The sequence below is a fragment of the Arvicola amphibius genome, chromosome 13 (assembly GCF_903992535.2).
Source record: "Arvicola amphibius chromosome 13, mArvAmp1.2, whole genome shotgun sequence".
NCBI classification, from domain to species: domain Eukaryota; kingdom Metazoa; phylum Chordata; class Mammalia; order Rodentia; family Cricetidae; genus Arvicola; species Arvicola amphibius.
Genome location: NC_052059.1, coordinates 71679741 through 71704387, shown reverse-complemented (window position 1 = coordinate 71704387; position 24647 = coordinate 71679741). Strand labels below are relative to the sequence as shown.

The 24647-nt window shown below is 47.3% G+C and overlaps 2 protein-coding genes across 5 annotated transcripts; both read left to right on the top strand.

Moving 5' to 3' along the window:
• The first annotated feature begins 2094 nt into the window (after positions 1 to 2094).
• Synpo2l (synaptopodin 2 like) lies at positions 2095 to 10876 on the top strand. Of its 3 annotated transcripts, none has more exons than XM_038310411.1 (4): positions 2095 to 2190; positions 3021 to 3172; positions 3570 to 4084; positions 7405 to 10876. In XM_038310411.1, the coding sequence occupies exons 1-4, from the start codon at positions 2095 to 2097 to the stop codon at positions 9564 to 9566; spliced, it is 2925 nt and encodes a 974-aa protein (XP_038166339.1). In that variant the 3' UTR covers positions 9567 to 10876. The 3 variants fall into 3 exon arrangements, with proteins under 3 accessions (XP_038166339.1, XP_038166338.1, XP_038166340.1); XM_038310410.1 differs by having other exon boundaries at positions 2095 to 2199; XM_038310412.1 differs by lacking the exons at positions 2095 to 2190; positions 3021 to 3172; positions 3570 to 4084 and adding an exon at positions 5446 to 5524.
• Myoz1 (myozenin 1) lies at positions 8843 to 20730 on the top strand. 2 transcript variants are annotated; one of them, XM_038310413.1, is made up of 6 exons: positions 8843 to 8938; positions 14421 to 14511; positions 16053 to 16231; positions 18632 to 18878; positions 19235 to 19400; positions 20228 to 20730. In XM_038310413.1, exons 2-6 carry the CDS (start codon positions 14439 to 14441, stop codon positions 20457 to 20459), a joined length of 897 nt encoding a protein of 298 aa, XP_038166341.1. In that variant the 5' UTR covers positions 8843 to 8938; positions 14421 to 14438; the 3' UTR covers positions 20460 to 20730. The 2 variants fall into 2 exon arrangements, with proteins under 2 accessions (XP_038166341.1, XP_038166342.1); XM_038310414.1 differs by lacking the exon at positions 8843 to 8938 and adding an exon at positions 12916 to 12979.
• Positions 20731 to 24647: the final 3917 nt, after the last annotated feature.

Below are 24647 nucleotides of genomic sequence, written 5' to 3'. Positions count from 1 at the left end.
ACACATCTCTAACTACGTTTCCATAGCCTCTCCCCTTTTGTATTGTGATAGTAATTTAGTTCAGCAAACATTTACTGAGAACAGCCTGAGATACAGAATATAATAACATACAACATGTGATTTGGGAAGTGGAGGCAGAAAGATCAAGAGTTCAGAGTCCAGTTTGGGTTACATGAGACTGTGCCTCAAAAGAAAAACAAAACAAAAAGTCAAATTGTAGACTACATCAGCACACATTCCTTGCCTTCAACTTTTTAATGATCTAGGAGGCAGATAAACAATCTCCATGATTGGCTGAAAAATGGAAGTGTGCACAAGATACCTATGTTGCCCAAGGAAGTAAGGATTCATCCTATCGGGAAGAAGCTGGAAGATGGCCAGAAAAGGCTTTAGGAAGAAGTAGAAAGATGTAGCAAAACAACTGAATCAGAAATGATCAAAATTCCTCCACCTAGTACCCAGTCCTGTAGTGGACAGACAGATTTCCATAGTTACAGTTACTACTGATGCACACCTGCATCAACCACCTTGGATCACTTATTTTTAGTTCCTTATCACTAATTTAAAACTATATTATTTTGTGTGACACTCTGCAAGAGCGTTGACACACTTCTGCCACTGCTCAGATATGGAGGTCAGAGGACAGTGCTTTCCTTCCACTCTGCTTCAAGCTCAGGTTGCGAGGCTTGCACAGGAAGCATTTTACCCGCTGAGCCATCTCAATGGCACTAAAATCACAGAGCCAAGCAGTGTCTTATTAGTCTCCCACTGGCCTTGCTGTCGAAAACAATATGTGGGTCATAATAATAACAGCCGTGTGGGTTAACTTCCCCTTCCAGGGCTGCTTTACTGAAATAACCGACTCTTCACTTGGTCTTTGCAAATCTGTGGTGAGTGGTTGCTTGATATCAGAGAGCCAAACATACATGAATCTGACAACAAACCATAAAGGCTGGGCTATAGCTCAGAACTCCAGCTTTCTCACACTGTGCACACAAGCCTGGTTGAATCCCTGCTGTCACAGGGGGAATGTGCAGAGAACCCATTGATTGCTTCTCACCACCAGTCGCCTTTCCCCAACCTCAGACTGTTCTGCTGCTGTTTTTCAAATGCTCCAAGGTATGTGTGGAGGGCAGAGTACAACTTTTGGAGTCAGTTTCTTCTTTCCACCATGCCTTGTTGGGTTCCAGGGATAGAACTCAGGTCGAGTGTCAGGCCTGAAATGCTGAGCCATCTACCAGATGTCTTTAACTTACACATATTCTTTAACTGTACCCTCTGGAGGAAGGTTTGAGGCTTGGGTCTGTCACTTCCTCATATCTGGCCACTTGATGTATAAACTTACTCTTTTTGTTAGTTTGTTTTTCAAGACAAGATTTCTCTGTGTAGCCCTGGCTGTCTTGGAACTTGCTCTATAGACCAGGCTGGTCTGGAACTCAGAGAGTCACCTGACTCTGTCTCTCGAGGGCTGGGATTAAACTCTTACTCTTTCACAAAAGTCATCCTTTCCATAATTAACATCCTGTGCAGTGCACAAACAGGTTCGGGTTCAATAGTAAATTCAAAGCAGCGTTCTTCCCTAAGGAGTTTAGGGAGCAGACCCCGTCACTTCTTGACAGCTCTGGGACTGAATCCCCTCTGCTGCTCTCACTGTGCAGTGGGCTTTGGAGAAGGAAGGTATGGTGCCTGAAAGATTGTACTTAGTCAAAAGTCCTACAGATCTGATACTGAGCCCCGGCTAAAAAGGCCTGTGCAGGAGAAGGGAGGACATGGAGGACAGGAGTTTGTACTATAATTAGGTTTAGGAGTAAAATAGCTGGGGGAGGGAGAAGAGTACAGCCGGCAACTATTTTAAGCAACCTGTGATTGACAGGACATGTGTACTGGACTGTGCTGATCCAAGGCCCAAGTTGCCTGCCTATGGCGTGTGGTGTGTGTGTGTGTGTGTGTGTGTGTGTGTGTATGTGTGTGTGTGTAGGCCTGGGTCGGCAGAAGCAGGACAGCTGGATAGGCAGGCCGGACGGGGTACCAGCACCTCAACTTGTCTCTGAGGGACACTGTCCAAACTTCGGAGGTCACGGGCCAAGCTGTGCAATGGGTGCTGAGGAGGAGGTACAGGTCACATTAGCAGGGGGAGCTCCCTGGGGCTTCCGGCTTCAAGGGGGGGCTGAACAGAAGAAACCTTTACAGGTATCCAAGGTAAGGGAAAGCCCCTAAAGTGATATTTCATAAAAAGGGGAACCTAAGGGAACTCGGAAAGAGTCATGTGGTGGCCTTCTGGGCCAGTGGGGGTGGGCAGAGTGGGAGGTTGTGAAGAAGTTAGTGGGCAGGTGGGCAGGTAAGCATGCTCAAGGCTATAGGGGAGCAGACTGTGCCCACACGCTCCTGGAGGACTATAAGCAAAGCCAATTCTGGTTTCAGGGAGCAGAGCAAAAGGAAGGCCCTGCTTCAGCACTGTGGGAGAAGAGACTGAGTCTGCTCATCCAGTATTTGCTCCCCTATGTGTGTGAGCTTCTCTACTCCAAACTTCAGGAATGTAGGGAAGGTTCTCATTTCTCTCTGACTAATTTGATGTGTGACAAGCTAAGGCAGTCTCTCCCAGCCCAACCCTGCCCTGCCCTGCCCTACCCTGCCCTGCCAATGCCTTCAATGCTCCTCTTTCCCTAAGTCATATCCATTTTCTTACTAGGCAAGATTAGGTGCTAGACTTGCTGATTAAGTCATCAGCCTTACAGTTTACCCCTAAAGGCTCAGCTTTCTGGGCTGTAAAACATGGGTAATGATAGTACCAACTGTATAAAATAAGAATTAGGTGCAATATTCCATACAGTGCAGTACCTAACATTCAGGGAGAACTCAATAAATGATAGCCCTGTGTCACAATCTCCCAGAATACCTCTAGGCAGGTCTTTTTAGTTGCACCCCAGACATAAGACAACAACAAGAAAGCCCTTTTTGTCCTTTCACCCCACTCTCATTGGAGCTCCCCATGATCCCCAGTCTCTCCTCCAACATCTTAGATCCGAAGACGGAGCCAGGCTGGAAGAGCAGGACTCCGAGAGAGGGACCAGCTCTTGGCGATCAATGGAGTTTCTTGCACAAACTTCTCCCATGCCAGTGCCATGACCCTCATTGATGCCTCAGGACATCAACTCGTCCTCACTGTGAGGAGGTATGAAGTCCTCTTCTCCTTTTTCTCTAGCCTGGGTCTCATTTTGCCTGTTTCAGCTCTATGTCTCACTGACCTGACTTCGGTAACTAACACGTACCTATTTCTGGTTACTTTTTCTGTTGAAGAATGTTTGCATATACATCCCAATGGAATGTATCTGCAACTGAGGGATGGGGTGTCGAGCAGGTATTTGAATGTCCGGTGGACTTCAATCCTTGCCCATTCCTTATCACATCTTCATCAAAGTTGTCAGATCCCTCTCTCCTAGCCCACCTATTCCAGCCATATGCCAGTATCCTTTCTCCCCTGCCTTGCCCCTTCATCCCTCCAAATCCCCTCCAGAGCTGTTAGTCCTGTAACCATTAGACCCTCTTTCAAATTCATCTTTTCCATCCAGGGTAGCAGATGAAGGGTCTGTGAGATCTCCATCTCCAGGGGAGCTTCAGGTGCTGTCACCCCTATCTCCGCTGAGTCCGGAGCCCCCAGGTGCTCCTGCTACCCAGGCTTTTCAGCCTGGGAGCCTTCGTTCACCTCCTGACAGTGAAGCTTACTATGGAGAGACAGACAGTGATGTTGATGGCCCTGCCACACAGGAGAAACCCCGCCGAACCCGCCGCCGAGGTCCCACAAGGCCCGTCCCTCCAGGAGCCACACCTGATGAGGTGTACCTGTCTGACAGTCCTGCAGAACCAGTACCTGCTAAAACTGGCTCTCCCAGCCAGGGTGACAGCCGTGTGAGCTCCCCATCTTGGGAGGAAGGAACAACCCTTCAGCCACCACCTGCCGAAGCACTTCTGTTACCCCATGGTCCACTCCAGCCTGGTCCTCATCTCATCCCTATGGTGGGTCCTGTCCCTCACCCAGTGGGAGAAGATCTTACTACCACCTACACCGAAAAGGCCAAGCAAGCCAGTGAGTGCCTGATTTTTTTGTTCTCAATCAGGATCTGAGTCCTAAGTCTGTGCCTTCACATCCACACATCCTACCTACCTCACGGTCCCTGGAAGCAGTCTTTGGGACAAGTTGAGAAAGTAATGAAGAGAATTATTTTACTCAGGGTCCCTAGTTATCTTATAACTATTATTTTTACATGGCTTAGTGGCTCAAACCAAGAACAGACAATAGAGGTGAAATGGTAAGGGCCTGAAGTTTGTGATAGTGGTAATGGTGGTTTTGCTAGATGGCAGGATGAAGGGAAGAGAAAGGACAATTCCAGGCAGGGAGTACCCGAAAGCAGGCCAAGGCTCTAGGGGCTTTTCACAGTGTTAATTGTAGGCACGGTATAAATGATACTTTTGACACTTGTGAGTTCATTTGGGATTTCTGGGAACTAACAGGGTGTTGGGAGTAATCATGAGACGTCTAGGAAGTTGGGAAGGAATTTTTGATTTTTTGTTTGTTTTGTTTTTCGAGACATGATTTCTCTGTAGCTTTGAAGCCTATTCTGGAACTAGCTCTTGTAGACCAGGCTTGCCTCAAACTCACAGAGATCCGCCTACCTCTGCCTCCCAAGTGCTGGGATTAAAGGCGTGTGCCACCACCATCCTGCTAGGTTCTTGCTATTTTGATGTGAGCTACAGAATGAAATCTAGTGAAGTTTCTTTCTGTCCTGTGCCTCCTACTCTGTTTTCACAGACTTCCTTTTTGTCATTTATGAAATCTCAGGACTCGCTCTCTCTGGTTATCTGTTCTTTCTCAGGTCTCGCTCTCTCTTAGGATTCTCTCTTTTCTCAGGTCTTGCTCTCTGGTTATCATCTGCTCTCTCTCAGGTCTCACTCTTTCTCAGGATTCTCTCTCTCTCAGGACTCGCTCTCTCTGGTTATCTGTTCTCTCTTCACCATTCTGATTCTCACTTCAAGGAATTCTGTCCTTAGATTTGCATAGAGGCTAAACATGTGGGAGTTATAGTCTGATATCCTAAGAGTGTTCCCATATCCTACAAAGAAATTCCAAATGCATTTTCAAGATCCCATACTTATCCCTAATTCTCATTTTAGCACCCCTCCCTTCCCATCATGCTGGGCAAGATTTTATTTAGTGGCTCAGGCTTATTTTTAGCCAAGCAGACCTCACAGTACAGAAGGGGTGGGGTGAGGGGAAGGGGAGGCAGGTGCCCACGTCTATCACACAAGAAGTTGGGAGGGGGACAGGTTCTAAAAACAGCTCAGTGAGTTCATTCAGCTGCCAGCTCTGGAGACAAGACAAAGGGGCTTTAAAAGGCCTTGGGGGTGACTCAGGCTGGTCCTGCTCCAGCCAGCACTGCCTTTCTCAGCATGGAGGCCATTGAGCCCCTCAGCCAAGCCAGCTGCGACAAAGCCCCAGTTCCTGAGCTCCAAGACCCATTCTATGCAGGTACTACCCTATCCCACCCAAGGCAGTGCTGGGGTTAGAGTGGAGGGCAGTGTCTCGGCAGTATAGGAAGGGAGGTTGTTGGGAAAGGCCACACTCTCTTTTCCTCTCTTTTTTTGTTGTCCTTTCCCTCATTCTTTGAGGAAAATGTCACCACCCCTTTCTCAGAATGGGTGGATGCTAAGACTACATGGCAGGGGTTCATGACCACATGAGCTGTGGGACACTCATAGAAGAGAGAAGTAGGAGTGCCCTGTGATGCATGGAGACATGTATGTGCAAATCTGGGAGAAGATATGTGGGGACACGAACGTGCTGTTGTTCAGGGGCAGTTTATATCAGGACAGCACAGTGGCTGTTCCCAGTGGGCCTGGCAGTGTGTCTATGCTGTTCACTTATCTCACTGTGTTATCTTATGAAGAGCTGGCCAATTGTGTCCTTATGCCCAGGAAGGTAAACGGCTGAGATGAAGTAATTCTCCCAAAACTAAAGTCTGACTCCTGTGTCTATTCTCTCACGCATAATACTATTCTGTGTTATACACGTAGGGACGAAAGGAATGAGGACCCTAATTAGAAAGCAGCTTGGTATCTTCAGAGGAAAAGTAGATGGAATGTCAAGAATTTTACAGGAGGAACTGGGGATCACAGACCAGAAAGTATCCATGTCTAGGGCGGGGTCTTATAGCAGGGCAGCCCTTCCTACTTCCCGGCCCCACCTCCTCAGGCCCCACGTGGCATATGAAGCCCTTCCCTGGTTCCTCAGCACACAGATCTTCTAATGCCCACCTAAAGGTATGCTCCTCTTTTGAGATCTCCACTTGAAAGGCTGGGCAAATGGGAAAGGAAACAGTTCTGGCCGCCAAAGCTGTCTACGCCAGAGCCAACACCAACTTGTGAGAAAGGAGAAATATATTTACCTGCTGACCTTGAAATCTCCTAAAGATGTAGGGGGTTGCCTTGGAAAGCAGCACTTTGGCTTGACCTGCAGCTTGGATGGAAAGGAGCATTCTAGCAGTTAGGAGGGCCAAGGTCAGTTCTAAAATCCTATCGACACTATACCAGCGTCTCTACGGGAAAAACTTTGGGAAGACCTACCTGGAACATATGTTTGACAGATGTGTTTGCAACTCTGTGTTCGTATGAGGGTATAGGTATAAATGAACTGATGTGTAAGCAAGCTGGGACAATTGTGAGTCTGAAAGTTCAATGGAGAAGATACGTCCCGTGGCTGGTCTTCAGGAGACTGATGTTAACGTGGTAGAGGGGAGCTATTTCTGGGAGTGTTTATGATGTGAACTTGTGAGTTGTGAATGAAGGGCCTCATTAAGAATCGCTGTGTTGGTCTGGGTACAGAGGTGCACACCTTTAATCCCAGTACTTGGAAGGCAGCAATAGCTGGATCTCTGTGAGTTTTGAGGCCAACTTGGTCTACACAGCAAGGGACATGTAGAGAGGCCCTGTGACAGAAGGAATCTATGTTTCCTGGTTATAGGAGTAGGTGTGAGGAATCCACTTACATTGTATGGTGGGAGACGTGTCCCTTCTTAACTTTTCTCTCTGGGATGGGTCCTGCCTGCCTTAGAATAGCCCCTCCCCCACTCCACTGCCAGTCAGGAATGGGAGGCAGGTGGAGAATGTGTGGAGTGGATAAGGCTCACTTCCTGGAAAACGTGAGTGCAACGGAGGGGGCAAAGAGCTACGGTGTGGGCCGTGTCGTGTCCTTGGTTTCACCTTTTCCCCACCAGTCAGTCTCCAAGTCAGAGGACTTTACCACAGGCAAGAGACATTGTGGTTCCTTTCAGCGAAAAAACAGGAGGTCAGAGCTTTGAGAAGCAGAATTAGAATAGGGCTGATTACTCTACCTCTCGGTCTCCTCCTCAGAACTGCAACGCGCAGAAAGTCTCCAGGAGAAGACCGTGAAGGAGGCCAAGACCAAATGCCGGACCATTGCAGCCCTGTTAACAGCAGCCCCCAACCCTCACTCCAAGGGGGTGCTTATGTTTAAGAAACGGCGGCAGAGAGCCAAGAAGTACACCCTAGTGAGTTTCGGGGCTGCAGCTGGGACAGGAACAGAGGAGGAGGACGGCCTCCCCCCAACGAGTGAGTCGGAGCTGGACGAAGAGGCCTTCTCGGACGCCCGCAGTCTTACTAATCAGTCCGACTGGGACAGCCCTTATCTGGACATGGAGCTGGCCAGGGCTGGCTCAGGAACAACAGAGAGCTCCGGGCTGGGAGGGCAGTTGAGCGAGGTCTCTGGGCGAGGGGTCCAGCTCTTTGAACAGCAGCGCCAACGGGCAGCCTCCTGCACCCAGGATTTGGCTCAGGTGGGCCCAGCAGCCATGCTAAATGGGCAGGGTCTGCAGTCACCACCACCACCTCGAGCTCAGAGTGCTCCCCCAGAGGCAGCTGTGCTCCCACTCAGCCCTTTGCCGGCCCCTGCAGTCAGCCCTAGCCCCTTCTTCGAGGATGGTGGAGCCAGCCCAGCGCCAAGTATCTTTAACAGGTCAGCGAGGCCTTTTACCCCAGGTTTACAAGGACAAAGGTCAGGTACCACCTCAGTGATTTTCAGACCTTTAGCCCCTAAGAGGGTGAAAGAAGGCCTGGGAGCCACCAGCCCCGCCCCGTCCCCCTTCGCAGCCCCTCTGCAGGGGCCCACCCCTCTGCCCAGCTTCATCACGGGAGTGCCTGGCCACACGCCCGTCTCCGGGGCTCCCAGTACCCCACGCTCCTGCGGTCCCGTAACCGCTACTAGCTCCCTGTACATCCCAGCCCCGAGCAGGCCCGTTACACCGGGAGGCGCCCCAGAGCCTCCCGCTCCTCCTAGCGCAGCTGCCATGACCTCCACCGCTTCCATCTTCTTGTCGGCGCCTCTGAGAAGCTCTGTGCGCCCGGAGGCGCCTGGCCCCTCGGACCCCGGGTCTGCCAGCGCTCGGGAGCAGCGCATCTCTGTGCCAGCTGCCCGTACTGGCATCCTGCAGGAGGCCCGGCGCCGGGGCACCCGGAAGCAGATGTTCCGACCTGGAAAGGAAGAGCCGAAGAACTCGCCCAACCCCGAGCTGCTATCGCTGGTGCAGAACCTGGATGAAAAACCTCGGGCCGGTGGTGTGGAATCTGGTCCAGAGGAGGACGCTTTAAGCCTCGGAGCTGAAGCCTGTAACTTCATGCAACCACTAGGGGGCAAGAGTTACAAGACCTTGTCTCAAGTGCCACCGAAAACCCCGCCTCCAATGGCTCCCAAAACTCCACCTCCTACAACTCCTAAGACTCCGCCCCCTGTGGCTCCTAAACCCGCCTCTCAAGGGCTCCTTGACGGGCTAGTGAATGGGTCGACCCCTATGGCTGGAACCCCGGAGCTCCCAAGGCTGCAGGGGAGGGGTGGGGAGCTATTTGCCAAGCGGCAGAGCCGTGCCGACAGGTACGTGGTGGAGGCTACACCTGGCGGTAGCCTTAATCCTGGCCTTCGCCCTAGAAGTCCTTCTCCCACACCTTCACTGCCCCCATCGTGGAAATACTCACCTAACATCCGTGCCCCACCCCCTATTGCTTACAACCCACTACTCTCACCTTTTTTTCCCCAAGCTGCCCGAACTCTCCCCAATAAGGCCCAATCCCAGGGCCCTCGGGCGACCCCCAAGCAGGGTATCAAGGCCCTGGATTTCATGCGGCATCAGCCATACCAACTTAAAACGGCAATGTTCTGTTTTGATGAGGTTACTTCAACTCCTGGCCCCACTTCAGGGCCTCCCAAAACTGCCCGAGTCCAGGAGATCCGCAGGTTTTCCACTCCAGCACCCCAGCCCACTGCAGAACCCTTGGTTCCCACTGTTCTTGCCCCCAGAGCGGCTACCACATTGGATGAACCAATTTGGAGGGCGGAGCTGGCCTCACCCGCTGTCACTAACCCCGACCATCCTCAAGAGTCTCCCAGGAGCTTCGTTGCCACCCCCAGCTCCTGTGGTTTCCAAGTAGCTAGGCCCCGGTTCTCAGCCACCAGAACAGGGTTGCAGGCTCATGTGTGGAGGCCTGGAGCAGGGCATCAGTGAACAGGGAAGAGGCCCCAGGACCAAGTAATGGAACTTAGAGTCCCAGAAATTTCTACTGCTTTGTCCTACCGGCTTTTTATCCCTGCATCGCCTCTTGCCAGAGATAGTGTTCCCCTTCATTTTCTCAACTCTGTGCTGCTTGCTGCTTTTTAACCTATTATCTTTGCTTTGGTATCTTCTCTATATTTCCCTGCCTTGATCTCTGGCTTCTCCACCCAGAGGTCTCAGCAGTCCCCTCCCACCCCCACCCCCATTTGTGTTTCTCTCTGTGGGCAGCACTTTAGTGTTAGGCAAAAAGAGCACTGCAAAATGACCTTTGAGATCTCAGGCAAAAAGCTCACCATGAGGCAAGCAACTAGGGGATTGAACCGTGTCATGAGCCCCTCCACACTGCTCACTCCACACTCCACGTATGTGTGTATGTGTGTTTCTCTGTGTGTGTGTGTGCTCATATTTTTGCAAATGTGTGTCTAAGATCTGCTCTGGAAAGGCATGAATTAACCATATATGTGAGCTTCTCTTGAGGCAAAGATAAGAGGGGAGTTCTTTTCCTTCTACTAGAAGGGCCAGATAGCTCCACAGGGAGTCTTGTAAGGGACAAGGGCTTAACTGCAGGAAAACTCCTGAGAGTGGATGTCTGTAGCAGGGACACAGCACTGTGATGTTAACGAGTCTTGACAAGTTTCATGGGTCTGAGTTATACAAGCTAGACCTGGAATAAAACTAAGAATTCTATCTCGTTGGAGTTCAGGAAGTTAGCAAGCAGGGTCCTGTGCTGAGCAAGTTAGTATCCAGAAAGTAGAGCTTTTCTTCTGAGCCGCTGAAGACAGAAAAGAGAGAGAGAGCGCATGGAGAGAGTGAGGCAAAAGCCAGGAGCAGGGGGGCTGAAATGAGTGATGTGACCAAGAGGGAGACCAGCTATGTGTAAGGGAGCATAGGGGGACAGGCTGAGCTCAGGAGAATGCGAGCATTTGCCAGAGCAGCGGTGTGAGGTGTGTGCTGAATGTTGGGGCTGGCGGCTGTGCTACCTCCTGTGAATCTGACCTTCCCCAGCTGCAGCTCATCCTGACTATCTGGGAAAGGCAGGGAGACACTGGGCCCAAACTTCTTTTTTGACCTACCCTACCCGCAGAAGCCCAGCTTTTGTTCCTGTTCATTTCTGGTCCTAGAAGGGTAAGGACTCTCCTTCCATGAAGACCACCACCAGCCATGCCTGCCATTTGACCTCGAAATTGATCTTTTCCTTTCCAATATTGGGCACCACAATTCTTTGGTTTGTGCACAAGAATAAAACATATGCCCACACCTTCTGCTGCTGTCATCTCTTCTGGTTTTATGCCCAATTCTGATAGCTTTGTGGTCTTCTCTAGCCCATTGTGCCGATCTTGTCTCTCCTCCTGCCTTCCCATCTTTCCCATCCCCACACTCTCTCCTCGAGCCTCTCCCTCTTCTTGCGAAGCTCATGTTTTCAAGGTGTAGTTCAGTCTGCACAACTGAGAGCAACTGGAGAGGCTCTTGGAGCCCTTTGCCATTGCATTTCCTGGATCCCTGGGAACATTTAGCGATGTTAAATGTTCTCTGGGAATCACGTAAAGGGAACACAATGACAGGTGTGGGTGGTATGGAACAGACCAGAGAGTATGGCATGAGACTACAGTAAAGAATCTAGGGACTGACTGGAACGCGAGGCGAGAAGTGTCATTATTTAGTTTACCAGAAGGGGGCATGTTTGTGGCAATAACCAGATGCTCCCAAGTTCAGCAGCTGAAAATTCCAAAGGAAGGGTTGAGACACCAAAAGCTAATAACATGTCTTCATATATTTTGTTTCAGGTATTTGGTCATAGGTGATCAGGCTTTGAGTTTTGTTTTGACAAGAATGTCGTAGTAATAACAAAGTTACCTTTCACTATTTATGTTTTTTCTTCTGTTTCCTTGGGTTGGGAGGAAATGGACCAAAGATGAAAGACATGGGTAGTGGCCAACTGCTGTGGCGTGTGGGGAGGACTAGCAGCATAACAAGAATAGGATGGCAGAAGGGTGTGGTCAGGAAGGATGGGGGCAGAAGCTGATAGTTTTCAGAAAACCACTTCCTACGAGGCATGGGAACAAGGGATGGTCGTGGGGTTGGGGGGAGGGGTGAATGTGAATGAAGTTAAAGTCATGCATCACCAATAAATGTTTACTAAGTTAACCCCCCCCACACCTCCCCAAAAAAGCCATTTCCTTAGGGTACAAAAGCAGCTGGCTTCAGAACATGAGGGGAAGATGAGGAAGTGTCCAGGGTATTCCTGCAGCTACCGTGGCAGTGCTTCTCAACCTTCCCGACACTGCCACCATTAAGACTGTCCCTCACACTGTGGTGACGCCCAACCATAAGGCCGTTTCGTCGCTACTTTATAACTATAGTTTTGCTACTGCTATGAATCCTAATGTAAATATCTGGCATGTAGAGGATCTGATGTGTAGGTCCTAGGAAAGGGTTGCGACCCACAGGTTGAGAAGCCCTGTGCTAAGAGGCCAGGAAGAAAAGGAGTGGGGCCAACAGGCCTTCACCACATCGTCTGCTCTGGGTTTGACTAAATTGGTTTCTCATCCTGCCAAATCTAACCCTCAGAGAAAAACCCACCTATTCAAGAAGCCTAACAACAACTCCACTGTGAAAATTTCCATCCTGTCTTCAAACTTAGAACTTTAATCCCTCCGGCCCAAATACACCCATGGGTCCCTCCGGCCCTGGCCTGCCATGGCCCCGAGTGGCCCACAAATCACATTTTCTGGTTTTATTTTGTTTCTCCTTTACCTACTCTTTTTTTTTGTTGTTGTTGTTGTTGTTTTTTTGTTTTGTTTTGTTTTGTTTTTCGAGACAGGGTTTCTCTGTGGCTTTGGAGCCTGTCCTGGAACTAGCTCTTGTAGACCAGGCTGGTCTCGAACTCACAGAGATCCGCCTGCCTCTGCCTCCCGAGTGCTGGGATTAAAGGCGTGCGCCACCACCGCCCGGCTTCCTTTACCTACTCTTAATCTTACCCGCCACTTACTGTCCTCCTCCTCTCTGCCTCTGCCTTAAGTTGCCTCCTGAAATGCATCTTTGGATCTAAGGCTCAAGGTGCATAGGAGGCACAATCCTCAGCAGACTGATCTCTGGCTCAGACAACCTGGTGGGAGATTCTTGTAGGCCTTCCCCTTTCCTGAACATCGGGCAAGGAGGGCAGGAACTTGGTTCCAGGGTCTCAGTACCCCCTGTGCCATTTGAGCTGCTTGTGCTCATCGTCTCTATTAATAACCACCATCCCTCCCCCACTGCCGGTGCTGCCCCTACGCTTGCCCAGCTCAGGTTCTCCAGTCGCTCACAGCAGCTCAAGGCCTCCCAAGCTGCTGGACCCCAGGGCAAGCTGACCACCAACTGAGCGACGGGTAAGTCTGTAGCTCTGCGTATGGCATGAAGGGGCTGGAGCCCACTCTTCGGACCTCCGTGTCTGCAACTGTGGTTCTCCATCCCAGAGGAGTGGCCTCGCTCCTCATCTCTGCTCAGCTCCCAGCTGTCCAGTTGGAGCCACAGAGTTGGAAAGAAAGGGAGGAATTTAGATGGGTGGGGAGGTACCTGAGGGATGGGAAGGGGTGGCCCGAGACCCCTCTAGGCTGGCAGAGTGCATTTGTACTTATGAAACAGAGCTCCACAGAAAACTGCATGACTGTTAAGAAGAGAATGAAGTTCCTATCTTTTCCTAGCTTGTCTCCTCCACAGCTAGATCTTATCACTATGTTTCTGTCCCCCATAATTCTCTACTGCTGTGTTTGTTATTGCTGAACTGACATTTTGTCAGTGCTCAAGTGCCCTCAGCTCACTCTCCACCCCAGGTCTGCAGCTTGGGATAGGAGTGCCTGAAGGAGCAAGGAACACACCATGACCTCTCAGGCCACGGTCCAGTTGGCCTCTTGGAAGAACAACAACCTCTCCTTCCTATGGAGAATGTTTTGGCTGAATCTCCTCAACACCAGCAGAATATTTCTTTATCCCCTTGGACTTTGAGGGAAGCCTAAGGAGGAGACCAGAATCTGGAGCCATAGCTGTAGGCTGATATCTGAATACAAATAAGGACCTTAAAGTTATGCCAGGCCCAGGAAACTTGGGTGCACTGCTCTGCCAGGGTTGTTGTCTCTTACACAGCCCTCAGCCCCAGCTGTGCTCCTGCTTCCCTACACAGGATCTATGGAAAATGGGCACAAGAGTCTGATAACAGGGAGGGAAAGGGGCACAGTTCTGCCTCCTGCTTTGATTCCAAAGAAAACAAGCCCCAAGGCAGTGGAGTTTTACTTTTTTGGGGAAAACACCTTTCTGTGAAAACCTGAGAGTGGACAGCATAGCCCAGTGATAGAGAACCTGTGTGGCATGCATGAAGCCTTGAGTTCAAACCTCAGCACTGGAGAAACACACACACACACACACACACACACACACACACACAGTCCGAAAAAATTTTGCCCATAATCGCAAGTTAAGGAGTACTAAGCCAGGAAGTGGTGGCACATGCCAATTTGGGAGGCAGAGGTAGGCAGATATCTGAGTTTGAGGCCAGCCTAGTCTACAGAGCAAGTTCCAGGATACAGAACAGCCAGGGCTACACAAAGAAATCCTATCGAAAGAAAGAAGGAAAGAAAGAAAGAGAGAAAGAGAGAAAGAAAGAAAGAGAATGAAAGAAGGAAGGAAGGAAGGAAGGAAGGGAAAGACAGAAAGAAGCACTGCTTGGCTGTAGTGAGCATGTTCTCCACACTCCCCTTCCCATTAGTGAACATGCTGTCCACACTCACCTTCCCATTCCATCTTTCCTTCAAGCCTGCTTCTCACTCCTTCCAGGTCAAATCCATCTCCACCATGCCGCTCTCGGGAACCCCGGCCCCGAACAAAAGGAGGAAATCCAGCAAGCTGATCATGGAACTCACTGGAGGTAGGGCATGCTTGTAGCTCCCTAATGCAAGACTTTTAAGTGCACCCCTGACTCAGGAGTCCCAGAAATTACATAAGACTGGTTATAAGTCCGAGTGAAAATATAAGAGGAATTCCAGCCATGGGGGTGTGGGAGATAGAAGTGATGAGATAAGAAGGGCAGGAGAAAGAGGCAGGAAGAACTCTTTTCCACTCCAAAACAATACCCTGCTACACTGCTCAGCCAGGCCCAGACCACAGGACCCATGCCCAGTGAGGTATGTGTGAGGACACAAGCTAGGCCTCACCAAATGGTTAACTTCTTCCTTTCTTTCTAAGTGCTAGAGAACTTGTGTAAGCATTTAAAATAGAAAACTGCACAGGCATACTCCCCAGGGATGTACATGAGTTACCAAATGTGAAGATCGGATACCTCTGGAGCCAGAGTTCACTGAATTGAAAAGGAAGGAGAAAAGAACACAAGGATCTGTATTTAGAGATGGGCAGCTGCACATGGTGTTGGCCTATCAGCTTCCCCTCGCCATGCTATAATTTCTCCACTGGCAGAGTCCATGATAGTCCCTTATACTTGTTCCCTTCCATTCCAAGCCCATGCCCCTTTGGCCCTGTTTGCCTCTCTACTCTAGTATTCCGGACCCTTGTTCCCTTATAGTCTCCCTAACTCCAAACCAGAAAATCAAAAGTTCTCATGAGCTGTGTATGGTGGCACATGCCTTTAATCCCAGCACTCGGGAGGCAGAGGCAGGCTGATTTGTGAGTTCAAGGCAAGCCTGGTCTAATAGTGAATTTCAGGCCTGTCAAGGTTACATAGTGAAACTCTGTCTCAAACTCTCCCTCTCCCTCCCCCCTCCCTCTCTCTCTCCACACACGCACACACACACACATATGCACACACACACACACACACACACACACACACACACACACACATATATCCCACATGAGACTGAAGAAGAGGACCCAAGTTCAGTTCCCAGTACCCATACTGTGGCTCCCAACTATCAGTAACTCCAGTTCCAGGAAATCTGACCTTCTTCTGACCTCTGTGGGTGCCAGGCCACATGTGGTACACATAACACACATGCAGAAAAAAATACTCATACACATAAATCATAAATAAATCTTTAAAAAAATTAAAATATCCACAAATAAGACAAACAAAAACTTCTTATAAAATAGACAGACCTTGGTCAGATAACAGCATCTTGCCCCTAAATGATCTCTTTGATTATACCCTTAGTTGTGGGGTGGGGTTCTACTGAGTCCAGATAGCCTTAATTCCCTCTTTCTTTTTCTATTTATTTATTATTGGGTTTTTGTTTTTTTTTTTTTTTTTGAGACACGGTTTCTCTGTGCCTTTGGAACCTATCCTGGAACTAGCTCTTGTAGACCAGGCTGACCTTGAACTCACAGAGATCCACCTGCCTCTGCCTCCCCAGTGCTGGAATTAAAGGCTTGCACCACCACCACCACCACCACCACCACTGCCGCAGCCCGCCTAATTCCCCTTTTCTATCACCTCTTCTCCACCTTCTGAACAAGGCGGACGGGAAAGCTCGGGCCTGAACTTGGGCAAGAAGATTAGTGTCCCAAGGGATGTGATGTTGGAGGAGTTGTCGCTACTTACCAACCGAGGCTCCAAGATGTTCAAGCTGCGGCAGATGCGGGTGGAGAAATTTATCTATGAGAACCACCCCGATGTTTTCTCCGACAGCTCTATGGTGAGTATGGACGTGAACCATCCTCTCACAGCCCAGTTCCTTTCCCGACAGCCTCTCAGCAGGCCCCAGGCTCCCCAAAGTCCACCAACGTCCTCTTGGTAAAAAATGATAAGCTCATTAAGCCCCTACACATACTACATTCCCAACCGCTCTAGTGTGGGTTACAGTCCATTTCTGAAGCTTAGTGCCCATCTTGGAGCCAGAGCACGCCGAGGAGTACTGCACCCAGAGGAAGAAAATTCCTCCCCAGTGGGGATAAGTATTAAAATAGCACTGCCAGATAAAACATAGGACACCTGGTCCTGTATTTCAAAGTTATGATACAATAAATAGTTTTTTTTTAGTAAAGTATGTTCTTTGTAATATTGGGGACATAAAAATAAAACAAGAATTAAAAACTACAGAATCTCAGGCTGACTGTATGGCCGAGTGGCAAAACACGTGCTTAGAATGCAAGGGACCCTAGGTTTCATTTCCAGTGTCCCCAAAGCAAACAGCAAGCCAACAAAAATCCAAAGAGAGTACCTAGTTAAATTTGACCTCCAGGGGGCTGGAGAGATGGCTCAGAGGTTAAGAGCATTACCTGCTCTTCCAAAGGTCCTGAGTTCAATTCCCAGCAACCACATGGTGGCTCACAACCATCTGTAATGAGGTCTGGTGCCCTCTTCTGGCCTGCAGGCATACACACAGACAGAATACTGTATACATAATAAATAAATTTTTATTAAAGTTTTGACCTCCAGATTTATACAATGAGCTGGGTCGCTGAGGAGACTTAGGGAGGAGGATTACTAATGAGTATGAGAAAAGTTTCTGTAAATATGTTCCCTATAACATGTAAGACTTTGGATATAAAAAAGATACAAGATTTAAATAATACAATAAACTGGTTTATTATTATTTTTTAGATAGACCCTTACCATGTAAATCTGACCAACTTGAAACTATGTAGACCAGGGTGGCCTCAGACTCACAGAGCTCTGCCTTCCTCTGTCTCCTGAGTGCTGAGATTAAAAGTGTGTTATATTTTAAATTTAAAAACACAACAAATACTTTCTTAATGTAAACATGTTCCATTAAACACATAGGGCATATTTATACTAAAAATATTGTTCTATACCCGAACATGAAATTTAAATGGTAATCTGCCCAGCACTCAGGAGGCAGAGGCAGGCAGAGTGCTGTGAATTTGAGGCCAGCCTGGTCTACAGAGATAGTTCTAGGACAGGCTCCAAAGCTACAGAGAAACCCTGTCTTGAAAAAAAAAAAAAGAAACGAAATGTAAGTTGTAGTCTGCAATTTGTTAAACCTGGCAATGTTAGAAGAGCTTAATGAGTTTTTATAGCTGTCTTCATGTTGAATAAATCTTTCTTTCTTTCTTTCTTTCTTTCTTTCTTTCTTTCTTTCTTTCTTTCTTTCTTTCTTTCTTAAGTCCAGTCTCTTCTTTAAGGATGCCAAAGAGAGGACTAAACCCTCTTTCATTAAGACCACACATCTTCTAGTCAGGCTTTTCCAAAGAAAGAGAAGAAGGGATTGGAGGCAGGCACAGGACGTTACAGCTGAGGAGGAGGGGGTTGGCTCCATTTTCTTTCTTCCTCCTCCACCTTCTCTGGTGGCTGGGGGACAGTGGAAATAGATGCCTGCATGGATGTGGCCAAGGCAGGAGTGTCTGTCCTTAGCCTTCTGCAGAATTAAAGTCAAAGTGCTGAGTGGGTCATATCTAACTTTAGCAGACCCTCCTCTCGCTGGGTCTGGTTACAACAGGGTGGAGCATGGGAGTACTTGGGAAGGTAGGCCTCCTCAAGGAGTTTGTGGGGTTATTTTTAGACTTTGGAACCAAAACTAGTGTTGCCCTTTTGGCCACCCTCCCTGCTTCACCTGCTATAGTTTAACTGTGAGAAAGCTCTGGTTCCACAGGCAATGGAGAGGGATAGGCAGGGAGGAGAGGGAAAGAGAGTTCTCACTGCTGGCACACTGAGAGGGGGAGTGAGGGGAAGTAGGGGAAGAGAGTTCTCACTGCTGGGCACACCTGGGGGGGGGGGGGACAGAGATCTTTTTGCTTTTTTTCAAATTAAAATTGGTTTCTCCCTAGAAACCCATCCTTGCAGTTTCTTATTGAGGAGATGTCTTTGTTTGCTTTGCCTTGTCAGGATAGGAAGGGGGAGGAAGATGAGCTGCCTTCCCCTGGGGTATAATTAGGGAATGAAACCTCTAGAGGAAAATAATTCCTTCAGGCTGACGATCTTCTATGCAGTTATTAGAGAGGATTTCTCTCAATTTGAGAACTTCTGGCTGGTCATTGACTCCAGTCACCCCTACCTGTCTGAGTACCTCTCTCTGTCTTTGTGTATTTCACATGCCCATTGCTAACCTTCCTCCTGCTTTGTGTTTTCCTTCCAGGATCACTTCCAGAAGTTCCTTCCTACAGTGGGAGGACAGCTGGAGACAGCGGGCCAGGGGGTCTCCTATGGCAAGGGCAGCAGTGGAGGAGGCCAGGCTGGGGGCAGTGGCTCTGCTGGACAATATGGCTCTGACCACCACCATCATCAGGGGTCTGGCTTTGTAGCTGGAGGTGCAGGTGGTCCTGGGGTCCAGGCTGGCAGAGGAGGAGCTCCTGGCATAGTAGGGACTGGAGAGCCAGGAACAGGCAAGCATTCTCACAAACATCTGGTCCCTAGAGCAGAGCTGTCTCTAGGAATGGGACCTATTTGGGGTATGGGAAGAGGGAGAATAAGGCATCTTGGACCCAGTAGGATACATCAATGTGTCTGTTCCACCCACAGCCTAATCTTTAAGGTTTTTTTTTTTTTCCTGCCTTCTCAGATTCAGTCACAGATTTCACTCCAGACTACCATTATGTTACAAACCACATACAATTCCCAGGATGTTATACCTCTGGCTTCTAGACTCAGCAACTTCCCTAGTGGCGGGATATGGGGTTAGCCTTCATTAGTAAATAATAGCGGCTATTATTTGATTTACGTTCTCTTTCATGGCTTCCAGGTGACCAGGCAGGTGGAGAAGGAAAACATATCACTGTGTTCAAGACTTATATTTCCCCATGGGATCGGGCCATGGGGGTTGACCCTCAGCAAAAAGTGGAACTTGGCATTGACCTACTGGCATATGGGGCCAAAGCTGAACTCCCCAAATATAAGTCCTTCAACAGGTAGGGTATTGGGAAGAAACCAGACATATTCCACTGTGTGGTATTTTCTGTGTTTTACTTGGTATGGGATTATAGCTAAATGTTTCAGAAGACTAAGGGGATATGGGACCTTCATAGAAGAGCTCTGCTCTTTTGCCTCTTGTAGCAGTGTGGTAGAGGAAAGATTTGTTGGGAAGTAAGATCTGTGTTAGTTCACTGGCCAGCAGTTTTGGCACTGCTTTTTTGAGCTTTGGTTTCTCTGAAGGTAAAATGGGGTTACCACATTTTGTGGTTGGAGGCTTCTTCTGGCTCCCACCCAACTCAAGGTGACACTCTCATTACTTCTCCTACAGGGTACTTTTATTTCTCTGTGCCCCTTTCAAAGTTACTGTTTTAGAATTGGGCGTTGCAGACCATGGATAGAAGATCCATGTGAGAGCAGGCTGAGGGAGGTCTACAAAAGTGCCTTTGCATTTGGTTGTTAATTCCTTCCAGTCAGGCCACCCATTATCCCTTTGCAGTGAGGGAGAGCTGAAGGGGGTAGAATATTATAATCTAAGATGGTCTCATACTATTGAGCCCCCAGTATTTAGGGCCACTTTTTCTAAAATAATGGCGTGTCACAACTGTCCATGAAAGCATGCAGAGCCCACTAGACTCCATTTGTCACTAACTTTGGAGGGATAAGCAAACCAGGGCTATGGGGTGTTGAGAAGAACCAGGAGCAGAGAAGCAATCTCTAGCTACAGCTTGTAGACTCTTGTCCCTTAAAACAAAGTAATAGCTCACGGAAAAAGTACTGGTTCTTTCATTCTGATTCTTAATTATGTAACATGTCCCCCTCTCAGGACAGCAATGCCCTATGGTGGATATGAGAAGGCCTCCAAACGCATGACCTTCCAGATGCCCAAGTTTGACCTGGGGCCTCTGCTGAGTGAACCCCTGGTCCTCTACAACCAGAACCTCTCCAACAGGCCTTCTTTCAATCGAACCCCTATTCCCTGGCTGAGCTCTGGGGAGCCTGTAGACTACAGTGTGGATATTGGTATCCCCTTGGATGGAGAGACAGAGGAGCTGTGAAGTGTCTCCTCCTCTAATTCACATCATTTCTCCTCTTTGGTTCCAGTTTGAGAGGGGATGCTGGACAGGATTTCCCAACTGTTACTCCAGTGTCCTTGTGGCAATGGAGGGTGAAGGGTGGGAGCCGTTGCCTTTCTACCCTTCAAGTTTCCACTCCAAAGCATCCCTCCTCGCCAGCTCAGAGTTCCATCATGTTGTTCCATATGGAATCTGCTCTTTTATGGAATTTTCTCTGCCACTGGTAACAGTCAATAAACTTCAAGGAAATGAACTCATTCTTTCTCTGATATTTGAAGGCTGATGAAAACTGAAACAGATGGTAAACAAAGACCAGTTAGAGCTAAATATCAAACATTCATTGTTCAGACTTTAAGACCATACATGAGCTTCGGTTGCTTACATAACCACACCCACAAAACCACATTCATCAGGTATAAACAAAGACACATCAAGCCGGGCGGTGGTGGCGCACGCCTTTAATCCCAGCACTCGGGAGGCAGAGGCAGGCGGATCTCTGAGTTCGAGGCCAGCCTGGTCTACAAGAGCTAGTTCCAGGACAGGCTCTAGGAACTACAGGGAAACCCTGTCTCGAAAAACCAAAAAAAAAAAAAAAAAAAAAAAAAAAAAAGACACATCATTCAGTATTACATGAGATAAATTCTCAAGTATAAAACCACAGGCTGGCCCACATGTGTATAAAGCTGAGAAGCTATTGTACACTGAGTAGGAAATAAATGTTAGCAACACTGGTATTTGTTATCTTTTTGTGTAGCCAATTAGAATTTAGGAAATGCCAGGAAAGGAAAATGGAGTGTTAAGAAAATGAAGGCTCAGCTGGGCAGTGATGGCGCACGCCTTTAATCCCAGCACTTGGGAGGCAGAGGCAGGCAGATCTCAGTGAGTTTGAGGCCAGCCTGGTCTATAGAGTGAGTTCCGAGAGAGCCAAAACTACACAGAGAAACCCTGTCTTAAAAACAAAACAAAAACAAAAAAAGGAAAAAGAAAGAGAAAGAAAATAAGTGAAGGTTCTTTTGATTTTCACGAAATAAGATCATGTTTAAAGTTACCAGAGGAGTTGAAGAGATGGCTCAGTAGTTTAAGCGCTTACTGCTCTTCTAAAGGACCAGAGTTCGGATGCTAGCAGCTAGAAATGTGCTGCTCACAACCATTTGTAATCCCAGTTCCAGGGAATCTGTTACCCTCTTCTGGCCTCTTAGAGCATCAGGCATGCATATAGTACGCATATATGCATGCAGTCAAAACACTAATACATGAAAAATAAAAATAAATAAATCTAAAATTACCAGATACCAGAGTGAGTTTGGGAATACATATATAAAAGCTTAGACGGGGCTGGAGAAGTTTGGGAATACATACATACATGCATATGCTTAGGCAGGGTTGGAGAAGTTTGGGAATACATATATAAAAGCTTAGACGGGGCTGGAGAAGTTTGGGAATACATACATACATACATACATACATGCATATGCTTAGGCAGGGTTGGAGAAGTTTGGGAATACATATATAAAAGCTTAGACGGGGCTGGAGAAGAGCACTTGTTCTTGTAGATTACTGGGGTTTAATTTTAAGCACCCATGTTGTGGTTCACAACAACCTGTAATTCCAGTATAGTGGATCTGATATCTTCTTCATCCCTCCGCAGGCACCTGGCATCAGTTTGGTGCATATACACACATGCAGCCAGAACAATCATACACATAAATAAATCTAAAAATAAAAAAAAAATACATCCCAAAAGGACTAAATAGGGGACCATATAGAACTGAGAAAGAAATAGGAGAACCAGTTATAGTGACAGTTTGCTTAGTTCTGTGTGAGCACAGCAAGGAAAATCCTAAGGCTTCTAGGGATTAGTGGTGTCCAAAGCACATGTTTGAAGAAACCATGAAAGCACAATAGGAATGAGTGACAATAGTCTTTGTATTTATTTCAAACTTAGGGTCATCCTAAAATCTCAGGCTTACTCCTTTATGTAGCTCCCACCGGCCTGTAATTCACTATGTAGACCAGGCTGGCTTGGAACTCACAGAAATATGCAGTGCCTCTGTCTCCCAAGTGCTGGAATTAAGTCACTTTTCTAATTTGTTTTGACTACTAAATCCTTTTTTGTTTTAGAAACGAGCCTGGGCTACTTAAGATCATATCCCAAAAGAGAGAGGGTGGGGGAGCATCTTTTGGAGAAGTTCTATGTTCTTTAACCATCTAAGCAAAACTCTGTATGTGCATTTTCCTAAGACGGTTTGTAAAATTTGGATGCCTCCCTAAAATGCCTGCTATAAGGTCTGGATGGAAATAGTTCATTTAGAAGATGAAATCTAAGCAGCATAAGGTAGTGAGGAGAAAGCCAGTAATGGATGTTTGGGGTAGTGGAGGCTGAATCTCACTGGTAATTTCAGCTAGCCACGCTACTCTGAGAATTCCAAGAATGCCCATGACCACCAGCAGCATCTGAGGAAGTAGGCATGGTGGCTTGCCCTGGCCTGTGATGCTAGCATTTGGGAGGAACAGGAGGATCATGGGAAATTTGAGGCCGGCCCAGGTACAGAGTAAATTCTAGGCCAGCCAAAGAGGGCTATATAGCAAGCCCCTGTCTCAAACAATAGCAACAACAACAACAAAACAAAAACAAAGAAACAAAAAAATGAAATGTAGATGAAAGCTGTGGCTGAGGTCTATAATCACAGTACTCAGTGCTGAGGCAGAAGGATTCTTGAGTTCAAGATCTGACTAAACTACAAAGTGAATTTCTGGATTGGGGCTTGGAAGGCAGAACAAAAAAGAAAATAAATAAAAATTCAGACTGAGAACTTATTATTTTCTTCAGGTGATCTCTGCATGTTGGAATATTCTGAGAAACATTACAATAAAACATACCTCAGAACTATCCCCTCAGGAGCAAAGAAATGGAGTATTTATCACCAGATCTCATCCTCACTGCTTGTAGATGTTACAAATTGGTAGTGCTTCTATATAAAGAAATATAATAAAATATTATAAAAGAAAATATTTAAAAAGATTTATGTGTGTGTGTCCACATTTGTGTGTGTGTCCACATTTTTATGTGTATCGTGTTTCTGCAGTGCCTGAAAAAAAAAAGAAAAGAAAAATTATGCTGACCTATGCTGTTTCCTTTCTATAGTGTATACAGGTTATAGAAGCTATCCTCTCATTAGAAGTCATCTTAGTTATCATACTAATAAAATACAGTAGTGCAGTGTTCTTAGTCAATAATTTGGTGTATTAATATAATTATTATATATTTTATTAATTCTTGTTAATTTCTATAAATTAGATGTTATTTTTGTGGTACTGAGGATCAAACTTGGGGTCTCATGAATGGCAGACAAGTGTTCTACCACTGAGTTATGCCACTAGCCGTATAAATTAAAACTCTATCATAAGTATGCAACTATAAAAAAATAGTATGCTCAGTGCTTGGTACTACTATCTGCAGTTTTAAGTATGGGGGGAGATTCAGACCATATTGTATATGGAAGTTTCTATCCTGCCTGTGAGTTCCCAAGTAGCCAACATAGAGGTCTAATATTAATTATAAATGCTCAGCCAATAGCTCAGGCTTGTTACTAGCTAACTCTTACATTTAAATTAATCCATATTTCTTATCTATGCTCTGCCACATAGATTGGTACCTTTTCAAAGTATGGTATGCCTGTCTTTCTTCTCTGTCTCTGCTGGTGACTCTGACTCTACCTTTTTCCTTTCCCTCATTCTCAGTTTGGCTCTCCCATGTAACTTTACTCTGTTTAGGTTTTGACTAGTCAGTTTCTTTATTAAGCCAATCTTTTTTTTTTCTTTTTCTTTTCTTTTCCTTTTTTTTTGTATTTTTCGAGACAAGGCTCACAGCAACAAATCCTCACAGTGTACAAAAGGATTATTCCAGAGCACCACATTCCCTGCAGATAAAGGAGAAAGAATACTATGTCCAGATAATCTGAGATAGGAGGTGCTCTGAGCTTTTCCCAAAGTTGTAATATGCACTGGGGTGAGCAGGGCACAGATAGGTTTGCAAAGAGGTCTTAGTTTTCATCAGATTCTCAGGCTTATCGACTGGAGCACCTTCCTGCTAGAAGTAAACAATTGTAGTATATTTTGCTGTTTTATTGTGACAGGGTCTTATGCATCCCAGATTGGCCTGGAACTTGA

Excerpts from the sequence above, each read along its gene's own strand:
- Synpo2l (XM_038310410.1), top strand. The coding sequence starts at position 2,095 with ATGGGTGCTGAGGAGGAGGTACAGGTCACATTAGCAGGGGGAGCTCCC. Across the intron at positions 2,200-3,020 it reads AACCTTTACAGGTATCCAAG|ATCCGAAGACGGAGCCAGGC; the intron begins GTAAGGGAAAGC and ends CCAACATCTTAG. Across the intron at positions 3,173-3,569 it reads CTCGTCCTCACTGTGAGGAG|GGTAGCAGATGAAGGGTCTG; the intron begins GTATGAAGTCCT and ends TTTTCCATCCAG.
- Myoz1 (XM_038310413.1), top strand. The coding sequence starts at position 14,439 with ATGCCGCTCTCGGGAACCCCGGCCCCGAACAAAAGGAGGAAATCCAGC. Across the intron at positions 18,879-19,234 it reads GACTGGAGAGCCAGGAACAG|GTGACCAGGCAGGTGGAGAA; the intron begins GCAAGCATTCTC and ends CATGGCTTCCAG. Across the intron at positions 19,401-20,227 it reads AAATATAAGTCCTTCAACAG|GACAGCAATGCCCTATGGTG; the intron begins GTAGGGTATTGG and ends TCCCCCTCTCAG.